Genomic DNA, 12810 nt, shown 5'->3' with positions numbered 1-12810 from the left:
GCCCCCAAAGTCCAAGACCAGCACTCAAGCGTCTGGGCTCAGGGTGGCATGTGCCAACTCATGACAAGGAACGGAGTGTGTGAGGAAGGGGAGGTCTGTGATCAGAGGAGGGGGTGGGGAGGGGAAGGGAGGAGGAGGACCAGGTGCCGCCTTACCGATCTGCAACTTTCCACACGGTGGGAGCTACCATACTAGTGGTGGTTGGTGCAGTCGTGGTTCGCACAGCCTCCCGGGTGCCCCTGGACAACCTCTGCAGGTAAGCGGTGTAGAAGGGCCTGGATTCCACAAGTCTGTCAGGGAAGGGAACAGTGGAGGAGCGGCAGTGAGCATGGAGAAACAAAACCTCAGAGCTAACTCACGTCACGAGAGGAAGCGGGTGGCTCATCTGATGAAAATGTTTATTTGAACTTGGTTCGGTCCTATGCTGGGTGAGGTCAAAATCAGGGCACCCCTGCCTCATGTTAATCCTTCTATTCACTGCTCATGCCGTGGGAAGCCTCCCTGATGACAGACTGAAGTGAAAATCCCTCCTGGGAAAGAGGCTGGGCCCGTGAATTCCTCAACCTGCCCCGGAGAGGCAGTGGGACAGGGCACCTTCAGGAACAGGTGGGCCCTCTGGGGACAATGGGACTTCTGCCCGAGGACTGGATGATGGGTGTAGCGACCCTTCCTGGAGACCAGAGGTGCAAAGTGGCAGGGCGCCTCCAGGAAGCTCGCAAGCCTGCTCCAAAGTACCATAGGTGACATCACTCCCCGGGACAGTCAAGGGAGGTTGATACGCAAGTTTAAAAAACAGATAGCAATGACAACACCCCAAAGCCACTAAAATCCTCAAATATGTTATAATCCTTTTGATTTTGTTCTCTGTTCTGATAGAGAGGAGTCCTCAAGGGCCGGAGCCGCCTCCTGGTCAGGGCCACCGGAGGGCGGGCTGTGAAGCCTAGCAGCGCGACAGGACACCCGGGGGAGCTGGCATCGGGAAGCACTGCTCTCCCCTCCGCCACCCCGGCCCCATGTCTATCCACGAGCAGATGGCTCCCAAGTGCGTCGTCACAATCAATTTTCCCCTCCACCAACTCCAAGTGAGGAAACAATGCCTCCCCTCCCTGTCCCTGCAGCCAGCTCACTTCTGTCCCCAGCAGGACTCCCCCTGACAGGGCCTGGCCCGGTGCCGCAGGGTGACGGGGGCCGGCGAGGGCGAGCGGCCGCGCGGCCCAGCCCCTGTGCAGGAGGGCGCTAATGGCCCTGCGGGGCGGCTCCCGGACATCCCGGGCCAGCCTTGGTCTCCCCGGCCCGCACGCAGGGCCCGGCGGACGTCAATCACCTGCCCGGGTAGGGCACCGAGGCACCATCTGGTGCCATTTAACGGGCCATTCAGCAGCGGGAGCCTGACAGGGGCTGCGGCTGGCCAGATTGTTTTCTCTTGGCATTTTGGAACTGGCTATTGTCTGGCTCCTAATGAACTTTTCTGCAATTAGAAAACCAAAGGGAGGGAGGGTCAGGCATATCTGAGTGCTTGCCAGGCCCGCAGCCTGCCAGCGAGTCCGTCTGTGAGGAGACGAGGATGGGGGAAGAGGGCCAGGGCCGCGGTGGGGATGGTGCAGAAGCGCCGGGACCCGGAGTGCGGGAGCCGGGTAGGGATGGGGGGCGGCCGGGGAGGGGGCGGCGTCCTGGGCCCCGCCTCCTGGCTGCAGAGGCCCTGCCCACCCCCGCAGGCAGACATCCGCTTCTCCTGCAGAGGGCGCTCCTCGCCAGCCCATGGACTCCTCGGGTGACTTGCAGGAGACTGTCAGCCCCTATGAAAGGCTGGCAGCCTCTCCAGGTAGGAAGAAAGGAGGAACAGCAGGTAGAGGGGAGAGGCAGGCAGAGAGACACTCACACGGGGATCCGGGAGAAAGAGCCGTTCCGAAACAGCAGGTAGCAAGATGGGAAGTCGGTGACACCAAACTTGTTCACCACGGCACGCTCTGTGTTCAGGACCCTGCGCACCGCTATGCCTTGGCGCTGGGACAGGTCCAGAGTCACCTGCAGAGACAGTAGGGCATCTGGAGCGGGACAAGCCATTGGGCAGAGGGAGTCACAGGCAGGCACCTGGGTGCCGCTGTGCTCTATCCAGGCTCTAAACCTTTCAAAGAGTAGACAGACTCTTGTAATGAATGTCTCCTGCCACCAACCGCATCTACCCCATGGTAGGAGAGCACCCACTGCCTACTTGAAACTGTGCAGACCACACATCTTGGATCTTCTAGGACAGTCCCGATTTAATATAATTTTCTTTCCAATGAAAACAATTTGTAAAAGGCATAACAAAATGTGGTTTCATTTTTGCTCTTTTATCTGTAAGGCTTTCTATCTATAATACAAACCAGAAAAACATAGATATGATGATTTTATTTTTAGGAGGAATTAAGAAGGAGAAATATAATATTAGCTAGTACTTATTGAGTATGTATTATATTCTGTATATAGATTGCCTCGTTTAATCTTCAAAATAGCACTTACTATGAACTAGGGACAGTTACTAGGAGATCAAACGAGGTGGCAGTGTATACCATGGCTGCTTGGGTGTGAATCCTGGCCCCACCAGACTAAACCTCTACCAGCCTGGATTCCCTTACTTGAAAAGTTGTAATAATAACAATACCAATCTCTAGGGGGCTGTGAAGAGGATTGAATGGGTTAATTTTTATCCAAGTGCTTCTAACAATGACTAGCAAATAGTAAATATGTAAGTATTTGTTTAAAAAAATAAAATTCCTACTGTACACTAGACACAAACCCTGAGGCTTAGCAGTGAAATCGTGAGACTAGGTCACACAGGTATATCAAGTGCCTGAGCTGGGCTATAAATCCCAGTTCCATCTGCCTCCAGAGCCGGGGCTTTTAGCCACTGGGCCCTCCAGCATCTCCAATTACCCATTTGCATGGACACGGGGCCCCTGCCCCTGGTTACCAGGGGACTTGGGGGAGGGCAGGGGGAAGAGTTGATTCTAATGAGCATTTATTAATTACCTCTATTGACAGGCTTGACCCCAGGCCTGGAATGGGACCCCAGAAGGTCAGGGTCAGGCACTCCTTCAGCAAAGCTCCCCGCCCCCTCCCACCACCACGCTTCCCCTCTCGGGGCTGAGAGGTCTGGAGACAGCTCAGAGGGCTCAGCTGTGCTTGGTGAGTTTCAGGAGGAAAACCATTCAGGGCCAATAGCGGCGTTTCATTTCATCCCCGCTCTATCTCCTTGCACTGCCTTGGAATGCCTCCCAGGCACTGGCCCATGCCTTCTCTGTCTGCATCTGGGAGAAGCCCAGTACCATGAGGCAGTGATGGAATGGCAGTCTCCCTACATTAGACTGAGGATGGATCTTTATAAAGCACCTACTCTGTGCCAGCTGCTCAGCCAGGTTCTTCCCCTAAACTGCCTCATCTAACGTTTCCAAAAATGCTCTGAAGAAAGGTGATAATCACCACTTCATAGGGAAATGAGGCTCAGAAACGTTAAGCAGTATGATCACAGACATTTCTCCTAAGTGATGGAGTACAGATTCCAACCTGCCTGGTTTGTTTTCTGCTTCACCTGGTGAGGGACCCCATTTCCTCATGAGGGACCGGATGCTCTCTGATGCTCCCTCCCCACCAAATTTTTTCACTCCAATTCTGCAGGGTTGGGGCAGTGTGGAAAAAACATGGGCTTTGGAGGGAGGGAGACCTGGTTTGAAGTCCTGCTCTATCAATTCACTGGCTGCATGATCTTCGACCTGTTATTTGACTACCTTCATTACATGTAAAATTAGCAACTACATGTGTCAGCAATCTAGTGCAATGCTCAATAAACAGCAGCTGTTACCATATTCAGTTTTATTGAGGAAGATCAAAGCAGAAAGGCTTTAGACAGAAAGGTCCAGTGCCTGCACTTCCCATTTCCCCCAGCAGGGGTCAGGCCAGTGCTGGGCTAAGAGGAACACAGGAACAGCCCTGCACTGGAACTCACTGGGCTCTCTCCCAATAGCTGGAGTTGCCGGAACCCTGCGGGCAGCTCACCTCTCTACCCACGTAGGAGCCTTCTTTTTCAAAGATCAGGGCCAGGTACTCTTCACTGTTTCTTGTAAAGAATCCAGTAATCTCCTCCAGCCTGCAAGAGACAATGCTGGCGATCACTCTCCACAGTCTGGCCGTGGGAATAAAGCAAACCTGCAGGTGACAGCAGACGTGGCTGACCCGCCACACACACCTTCGCCTCTGTTTGCACACAAAGCTTCACAAAAGTCTCTTCATGCCAGGCCTCCAGCCAGAGTAAACCAGACTTTCACTCTCAAAAGACTCTGCCTGTTACCTAAACTGGTTCTTCATTTCACCCACCTGTTTGGGGTATTGTTTCAGAGCCAGCAGGGAGTGTAGGCGGCCTGGGGAGGGGACCTGGGAAGGCATGCTCTGAAGCTGTCTCTATGCTCTGGGTAAGGCCCAGGCTTAGAGGGCAGTTTTCATTGGACCCCTAAGAGACTGGTGTTTACTACCAGCCAGGCACACGCTGTGATCTGTGCCAAGTCACTACCAACTGGGAGGTTTGCTGTTTCCTCTCCTGGAGCAGGCATAAAAAAGGAATGAAAGGATCAGAAAGTCCTCAGGGCAGGAGATCTTAGAAGTCATCTAATCTACCCTCCTTATTTTAAGACGTGGAAACTTGGGCCCCAGGACAAAGGTGGAAATTAATAAGAAGGCAAATGTTATTACCCACCCCCAAATCAAAGAATTCAGATACAAGTGATTTTCAAAACCAAGAGTTTCAACAGAAAACAATTGCATAATATAAAAATGATATTTCCTTATTCCAATTAAAAGCAGAACATCAGCAGACGCGTAATGGGACATGGCATCTTCTTTTTATCCCCATCCTGATGACCCATGTCCCACCTCTGGATCCAGTGACAAGGCAACAGTCACCTCCAAACAGAAGGCACAGCACAGGCCAATGAAGCCCAGCCCAGGGATCGTACAAATGGATATGCTAGTGAGGTGGGGGCCAGAGTGTACCCTAGTGGGTGGTGTCATGGATACCGACAGCTTCTGGGGTGGTAGTGGGTGGCCTCTCAACTTCACCAGATCTCCCCTCGGAGGGCAGAAGAGCAAGCCCCATGAAGCAGCTGTCCCTGGAGCCCATCCCCGACCCCATCCACTCCCGCCCGGACTTCTCGGACAGGCGTCCGCCTTTCATCACACAGCTCTGCCTCCACCCTGAAGCTCTTTAGAAGGACCACTTTGAGAGAAGATGGCGAGTTTACCTGCTTGGTTGCTTTTGAGATTCCCTCTGGGCTGAAAAGGCACCATGAGGGAGGTGTGGGTGTAGGAAAGAGAGAGACAGAGACAAGGTCGTTGAGAAATGGAAGTAGTAAGGAGCAGGGGTGTTTCCTGAGGGATGGGGTCTGGCTGTGGAGCTCCAAGCCGCACCAAGACTGTACACCAGGTCCAGGGGCTCCGCGAGGCCCTCTGGGAGGATGGAGAATTGGGGAGGATGATAAAAGAATCATTGTGAGTTGGAACCAACTGCCACTTGGAAACAATCTCTCAGCAGGGCTATGGCTTTCAAGACACCAGCACACAAACTTATAGGGCCTTGAGCACCAGTGCCAGCTTCTCAGCACCTGGAACCCCCGCTGTGTTCTGTGGCTGGGCTCCCTCTAGGAGTCCCAGGTGGTGCTTGGGTTTGTTCCTTCTTGGCCTCTTAAGGTGGGCTTTTCTCCTGCCCAGAATTCTCACCCAAAAGGGCAGGACTTCATGTCTTCAGTCTACCTGTCCCCTCTCTAGGAGAGTTAGGGCAAGAGACCGCGCACCTCATTGTCCTGATTGCCTAGAACAGAGGCAATCCTGGAAGCCTGCCTGGGAGGCAGACACAGGACGTCAGCTGGGAGTAGAGTCACCTCCCCATCCCCCAGTCACAGCCACTGCTCAGGAAAGGGCCACCTTCACTTTACAGGGCTTTGTGCTCCTCAGCCCCCCATCCCCTTTCCTCTAAAGTGCATCTGGTCTCCCTTTCTCCTCTCCATGCCCACCCTTCTCAGTGACCCTTCCTGGGTGAGATCATGTGAAATCTTGCTGCATCCCCCAAATGTACCTGAGCACAGGCTGTAAGCAGCAGCAGCAGGTGTGACCCAAGAAGCCCTGCCGTCCTCTCCTTCCCAGCCAGTGGGATGGGCCCTTGTACTCCCGACAGCCTCAGGAAGCTGGGGCTCCTCGGGTAGGACCTCCTACTCCTGCACTGGGAAGCCCTCCCCCAGCTGCTCCAAGCGGCCCCAGGGTCTGGCCCACTGGGACGTCTGCTACACAGGCAACAGGAAGAATCAACCTGGTCCCCGGCCCTGCTGTCCCCGCTGCCCTCTCTGGGTCAGGCCTGTGACCCTGCCACACTGTCCCGGGCCTGTCCCAACCCCCAGTACCTGGCAGGTTCCAGTGGGGGACAGGCGGAGGGCCACGTGTCACTGTGGGACTCCAGGGCGTCAATGAGCCTCTCCCGCAGCGTCTGCACATCGGCACCAGCCACTGGAAGGGAAGGTGGACACGGGAGGGGTGTGAGGAGGGGAGAGCGAGCCCCAGCACTCCCGCCGGCTTCCCTCACAGAAGCAGAGGGCCCAGGGTGCGAGCTAGTCCTGGGCGGATCAGAGCAGTCAGTCCTCCTCTGCCCAAGGCAGGTGGGGGGGCGCACCCCAGGGGCCCTAAGCACTGCAAGGGGACCCGTCCCTCAGGGCAGGAGACAGTCCCTCAGACCTGGGCCCCGAGGGCCCTCCCCACGTGCTCTGGCTGCCCCTGTGATGCCAGCCCCGCTTTGACATGAACAGCTATTCCAGGAACGCGGGACCCTCCTCCCTTCCCAGGACGGGTTCGAACGGAAGGGATTTTTCAGCCTTGTTTCCCCAGAGGCATCCACCAGGCTGGCCGGGAAGGACACTTCTAGGAAAACACAGGTTTGGCTGTCACGTGGGGAACTCCTCACCCCACGAGAAACCCAGGTGAAAGAGGGAGAGGAAGATGCTGACAAGACCAACGGGCCCACGCGAGCGGGGACACCCACCTGACAGAGTAGCTCCTGAGCCATCCTTGGAAAAGGCCTTAAAGAACTGGAAGCAAACATACAGGCCAGAGTCAGTGATCCACACAGAGCCCAGCACAACACCCGGCCAGACGGGTCTGCATTTGAGACCCAGGAAGGGGATGGCTGTAGGGGAATCACCCAATTTTTGTAAGCCTCAGTTTCTTCATCTGTAAAGTGGGAACAGGAGGTCTCTGCTCTTGCAGGGGGACACTGGTTCCTCCCCCTCGGGTCCCCATGCCCGATCCTAGCCCCCACAGCCCCGAAGCACCCAGGGAGCTCAGACACTTCACTAATGGTGGGCTGTTTCTACAAAGCATTGGCACCGAGCACGTAGTTACATAACTGGAAAATAGTTATTCTGTGAATGAATGATGTAGATCCATGTGAAAAAATAAAATGAAGTCATTTCATACCTCACCCCCCCAACACAGAAAATGTTAGCTGCCCTCTGAGGTGATCTGTCCTTGCCTCTTATCTTGGAAGTGGGGCAGGGAGGCTGGCGTCTCTGGCCACTGAGGACTCCTGGCCTGGCTCAACAGACACTCCAGAAAGGAGGGGTCTCCAGTTCGGTGCTGTTGAGGGGTGGGCCTGAGCCCCTGAAGAGACCTTGTTACAGATGGTTCAGTGTAACTCTTTCCCCATATCATTGACACCCAGGCCCAGTCTGTCACCTCCCTGGGAGAGAGGACAGAGAAAACAGAGCACAACTCCTTAGAATCTGAGCTCCTGTCTCAGTGGTAAGCACTGCCAGAACGCTGGCCTGTGCTCTCCTGGGCTCAGGAGGGAACCGAGTTCAGCTGTCCTGTCAGACGGCCCCTTAACTGCCTGGGGAAGGTCCTGTAGGCTGGGAAGAGGCCTCTTCCTGAGGCCTAACTTCAGGGCCACCTGTACCCATCTTGGGCCTCTGCCTCCAACAGTGTGGCCATTTGGCCTTATCCCAAGCCGGTGGCTGAGTGTAGGCCCTGGGGTCTAGCTGACCTGGCTGACTGCACTATGCTCTTGCTGTGTGACCTTGGGCAATCAATTAACCTCTCTGAACCTTCTCATCTTTAAGATGAGGATGATACCATCTACCTTGGAGAGTTGCTATGAGGATTCAACAACAATACATCTAAAGTGCTTAGCATGGCACCTGGTGCCTACAGTAAGAAATCAATAAATGTTATCATCATTATTCCCTTCCCCTGATCCTACCTTTTAAACACCAGGAAACAATGATCAGCTAGATTTGTTTGTTTCAGCCATTTGTAGGCAGAAAACTAAAATCTGGGGGCCAGCTGCCCCCCTTTCCCACAAAGATGCAGAGAAACTGCCCACTTCTCCCCACCTGCAACCTTCTCCTGCTGCCTCTGACCTCACCTGGACCCTGACTCCTGCTCACAGCTTTATTCTCTCTCTATTTAGAGCAGTAATATAAACTTTTACTCTGGGTGAAAACCATCCACTGATACAGGTCATGTATATTCATAAAGTGTTCTCTGCAGTTACTGAACACGTTATGAATTAATAAAATTATGTTATCCTCATGCTTGTAAAAACGAGCACAGATTTCCTGGATTGTGGCTTGAGATCAAGCAGATAAAGCACATTAAGGCAGTTATGGACCAATGTTGTTTCTCAGAAACAAAATGAAAGATGCACCTATCTGGGGTTTGGTTTGCTCACAAATAGTAACCCAGAGGAAGATCTTTATATCTGCAGCTTTTCGCAGTGACAGTGCCCTGGCTTCTGTACAGACAGAACAGACTTCGACTTGCTTCCACAGACATAAAAACACTGACATCATGAGGCCTTAAACCACGTGGCTTTCCCATAGCTGCTACAATCGCCACTGTCAGTTACTGAAAAGTAGCACGGTAACTCTTCTTCTCCAACCATCAGGTCACCCAAATCTGAGTAGGTGCCATATTCAAAGGGGCTGGCATTACCTCCATCAAACAGTGGCGTCCCCAGACCCCGCTGAGCCCCGGGCAGCGTGGAGATGGACAGGAGCCTCTGTTAGGGGAGGGCAGGAACTCTGAGAGCTCCCCTCCTTCACGAGATGCAGGGCTACAGGGACGGCCTCCCACCTCCCTCCAGTTGCTTCTGCCATGCAGCCTTCCCTTCTGTCCCCAGAAGCTTCCCAGCCACCTTCCAGAACACTGTCTCCCCCTGAGCTCTGGTTCCCACACCGCACACTCCATAGAATGTTTTCCTATCAGTTAATTTGTCTTCTTTCTCCTTATCTGCCAGCTCCTTCCTATGTCTACAAATAGATTCAAATCCTCCTGAAGGTAAAAAAAAAAAGAAAAAGAAAAAGAAAGGACAGGAAGGGAAGGAGGATGGGAACAGAGAGGCTGGCCCTCCTTCAGTTGCTGCATGTCCCCTGTCTATCCGCTCTCACTCCCCGGACGTCCTCTCTCTCCCTTCCCATGAAACGGGCTGTGGCTCGTGCCCCCACCACGCAGCCGTGACTGCTCTAGGACAGCCCAGCTGCCCTTCTCTTTGGCGGGTCCCCTGACCCTCCGGCCCCTCCTGCTCTCTCCGCAGTATCTGACGCTGTTGCAGCCTGCTTCTCCCGCCTCGGCCGGGGTTTGTCATTTTCTGTGCCACATCTTCCCAGCGCTCTCCTTCTGTGCCTTCATGCCACCGCCCTCCCGTGGTTTGCCTGACACTTCCCAGCCTTCTTGGCCACCTTCACAGCCTTCCCCTCACCCTTGTCCCAGCCTCGCCCTGGACTCCTCTCCTGTGCTGTGGCCCTTGCCATCTCCTGTCCCCAATCTCTTCTCCAGCCACAAGTCAGGTCATGACACTCTTCTGTTTAAAAAGCCCTGGGAGGCACTGCCACAGATGAGGGGCTCAATCTGTACTACTGAATGAATGAGTGAATGAATGGGTGAACGTACAGACCCGTCGTTTGCCTCCCTTGTCAAGGTCGCCTACTTGGTCTAAACGGTTTGTGATCTGAACCATCTGTCTCAGGCCCTCTCCTGTCTTAACTTCTGTTGCTTCCAGATGTCAGGGGACCCTCCCCCAGTAAACACACTCTCCAAGACTGAGTCGCCCCTCCCCCAACCTGTTTCTCCGCCTGTGTTCCTTATCTCACGAGTGATCATTCTCCTCCCCGTCACCCAGACCAGCAGCTCCCTCTCCCACGACCCCATCACCCAGTCAGTCGACAGGTTCTCCCAAATTGACCTTTGTGATCCTTCTGCAGTCTCTGAGACCAGTTGCCCTATCTAGACCAGGACCTACTTTCTGGACTCCTGCAATTGTCTCCACCTGTGCTGCCCTCACGACCTCAGCAATGTTAACATGCTCCATCTTTTCATTCTGCAGCCTCACTGCCACCCTGCTTAGGTCTCTAAGGGATAATTCTGGTCTGATCATGTCACCCTCTCCTCAAATCCCTTCCACAACTCCCCACTGCCAGTGAATAATGGCCTTCCAGGGTCTGACCCCACTTACCTCCCACTGCCCCTCAATTCCCTTCATTTCAGCTACAGTGGACTTGAACCTGAACTTTCCACCCATCCACCTCCCCCCTGGGAGGGCAGGACCATAGCTTATTCAACTCTACAAGCCCCACAGCACTTGGCACAGTGTCTAAGACGTGGAAACACTCAAAGGACATCTGTTCAGTTGAACAGAGAATCTCTGCCCTTTGATCATCTTGGAAACTCATGTAAAAATCACATCAAAATCGAGTCAGGGCACATTTTTGTCCTCTTATTAATATGCATCCTTGTTAAGTCAGCTGTTGGAGGCGTATGCCCTACGCAAGAGAAAACACCACCACTCCTTGGAAACCGGCAATTAAAGCTCCAGCAGTGAGCTTTCTTTCCTCCAGGAGAAGTCAGTGCCCGGTCCCTTTCCTCTCAACACTTTACACAGGAGCTTCTGCCTTCCCCATCTGTGAAGACTCTCAAATCCTCCACGTCTCCCCACAGGCTGGTGGCCAGACAGCATTGGGCAGAACTTTACCAACCTATCCAGCAGCAGCCCCACTCCCGGGGGTCAAGTAAGGCTAAACAGAAAGCACACTTTCCAGTGGCGACCGTCAATGGCATTGAATCCAAGCTCTTAAAACAAGTTTTAAGAAAAATGATCTAGTCTCCAAATGTCTTCTAGGCCTGCAAGGACCTACAAGCTTAAGCATTCCTACCTCGTGGACCGTCAGTGGAGGAGACGCCTGGGAGAGGGCAGGTGACTGCTGAGAGGAGGCCTATTTCCTTTTTCTAGAGAGAGGCAGGAGACGTCTTTCTGAGTCCTGTCCCCTCCCCGACATCTCACCATCTAGCAAGAGCCACATAAAGTAACAGCCCAGGCTCCGTACTCCCCATTCCCAGCCTTGAACTCAAGGACATGCCTTCACTGGGCTCCCTCCTTCCGGAGCCCTGCCTCAGGCCTGCACAGGAGCCTCTGCTCCAGCCAGACCAGCCTTCTCAACACACCGTGGAGCTCCGCCCACATCCTCTGCTCTGACATCCTCCCCTGCCCATGCCCCTCCGCTCTCCTAGCCAAACCCTATCCATCCTTAACACCACGTGGAAGTCCCCCTCCTCTCACATGCATGCCTCTCTGATGTGGGTGTGAAAGAGCTCAGTGAGGCCAGGCAGACCCCTCCCAGTGTTCACATGTGCACGTCCCTCCCTGCCTGCCAACTAGCTGGGAAGCTCCACCTGCCCCTGTGCACAGCACTTTCCTGCCTGGCTGGCCTCGCATATGTTTCTGGCCATGGCTTATGTGCCTGGCCTCTGTGTGATGGAGAGCACAGGGCCGCACCCCCAGCAAACATTCACCCAACAGCGGCTGATGGATGGACTGCTTCAAATGCGGTAGCACACAGGGGCCACCACGAGCCCAGAGGGCAGCAGGAAGAAAGACAGCTAATGTTTATGGAACTGTGAGTGACGCCACAGTGTCTCTCACTTCACACTTGGCAACAATCCCGTTAGACAGACAGTATCATCTCATTTCTCAGACAAGGAAACTGAGGCCTGTGGCTGGGGCACTGTTAAGTGACTTCCTGAGTCACTGTCAGTGAGCAGTGGAGCCAGGATATGGACCCACATCAATTACCTCCTCAGAATCTTGCAAAGGGAGGACATCCGCCCTCTCCCACCCCCATACTGCTGCTTCCTATAAACTCGATCCCAACCAGGTCTTTGGCTACACACAGTCCTGTACCATTACCCACTGAGGGGTATTCCTGGGGCCCATGGCAAAGCTCCTCCCCCAGAGGTTCCAGCCTCTGGGCCCCCAAGCACAGCCAGAACCTGCTGCAAGCTAGGCCCGCCCTCTCTCCTGCCCTCTCTCTGTTCCCTTCCAGCTGGGCACCGGCTCCAGTCCTATGGGCCCTGACACAGCCGGCCCGCCCCGCAGGGCCTGGTGTTTGCTCAACAGGCTGGGCTGGTGGAAGCTCACTGTTTGCTCATGGTGACAAGGGGCAGGAGGCAGAGGAAAGGGAAGATGACACATGTCACTGGGGGTGGCCAGACTCTTGCGTGAGCACGTTCCCAACACACCAGCAATGCTCTCTCTTCCCTTGTTCAGCACATGTCCCCATCTTAGAGCTCTCACAGCCGTTATGGGTATGAGCGAGGACAGGCTCCAGTCCCCAGGGGACAGCAGACAGGGGAACGGGGCAGTCTCTCTGGCCTGCTGGCAGCCAGGCCCACCTCCAGGGTCTGCACTGCTTTCTAGGGAGTCCAGCCACGCGGCCCACAGGCACACCCGGCTCCTAGTGGGTC

At 54.4% G+C, this 12810-nt stretch overlaps 1 protein-coding gene across 2 annotated transcripts in view; it reads right to left on the bottom strand.

Annotated features, from left to right (window-relative positions):
- Window positions 1-12810, bottom strand: part of QSOX1 (quiescin sulfhydryl oxidase 1) — a 38523-nt gene that overhangs the window by 13696 nt on the left and 12017 nt on the right. For both annotated transcript variants that reach the window (XM_010992914.3, XM_031435661.2), the window contains exons 3-7: window positions 7058-7103; window positions 6426-6528; window positions 4036-4126; window positions 1880-2025; window positions 156-290 (exon numbers count right to left, since the gene is read on the bottom strand). In XM_010992914.3, the coding sequence (XP_010991216.3) occupies window positions 156-290; window positions 1880-2025; window positions 4036-4126; window positions 6426-6528; window positions 7058-7103 (521 nt within the window). The remainder of the gene's footprint in view (window positions 1-155; window positions 291-1879; window positions 2026-4035; window positions 4127-6425; window positions 6529-7057; window positions 7104-12810) is intronic.

The sequence above is a fragment of the Camelus dromedarius genome, chromosome 23, assembly GCF_036321535.1.
Source record: "Camelus dromedarius isolate mCamDro1 chromosome 23, mCamDro1.pat, whole genome shotgun sequence".
NCBI lineage: Eukaryota > Metazoa > Chordata > Mammalia > Artiodactyla > Camelidae > Camelus > Camelus dromedarius.
Note: the sequence above shows the minus strand (reverse complement) of the source record. Positions and strands in the feature narration are given on the sequence as shown.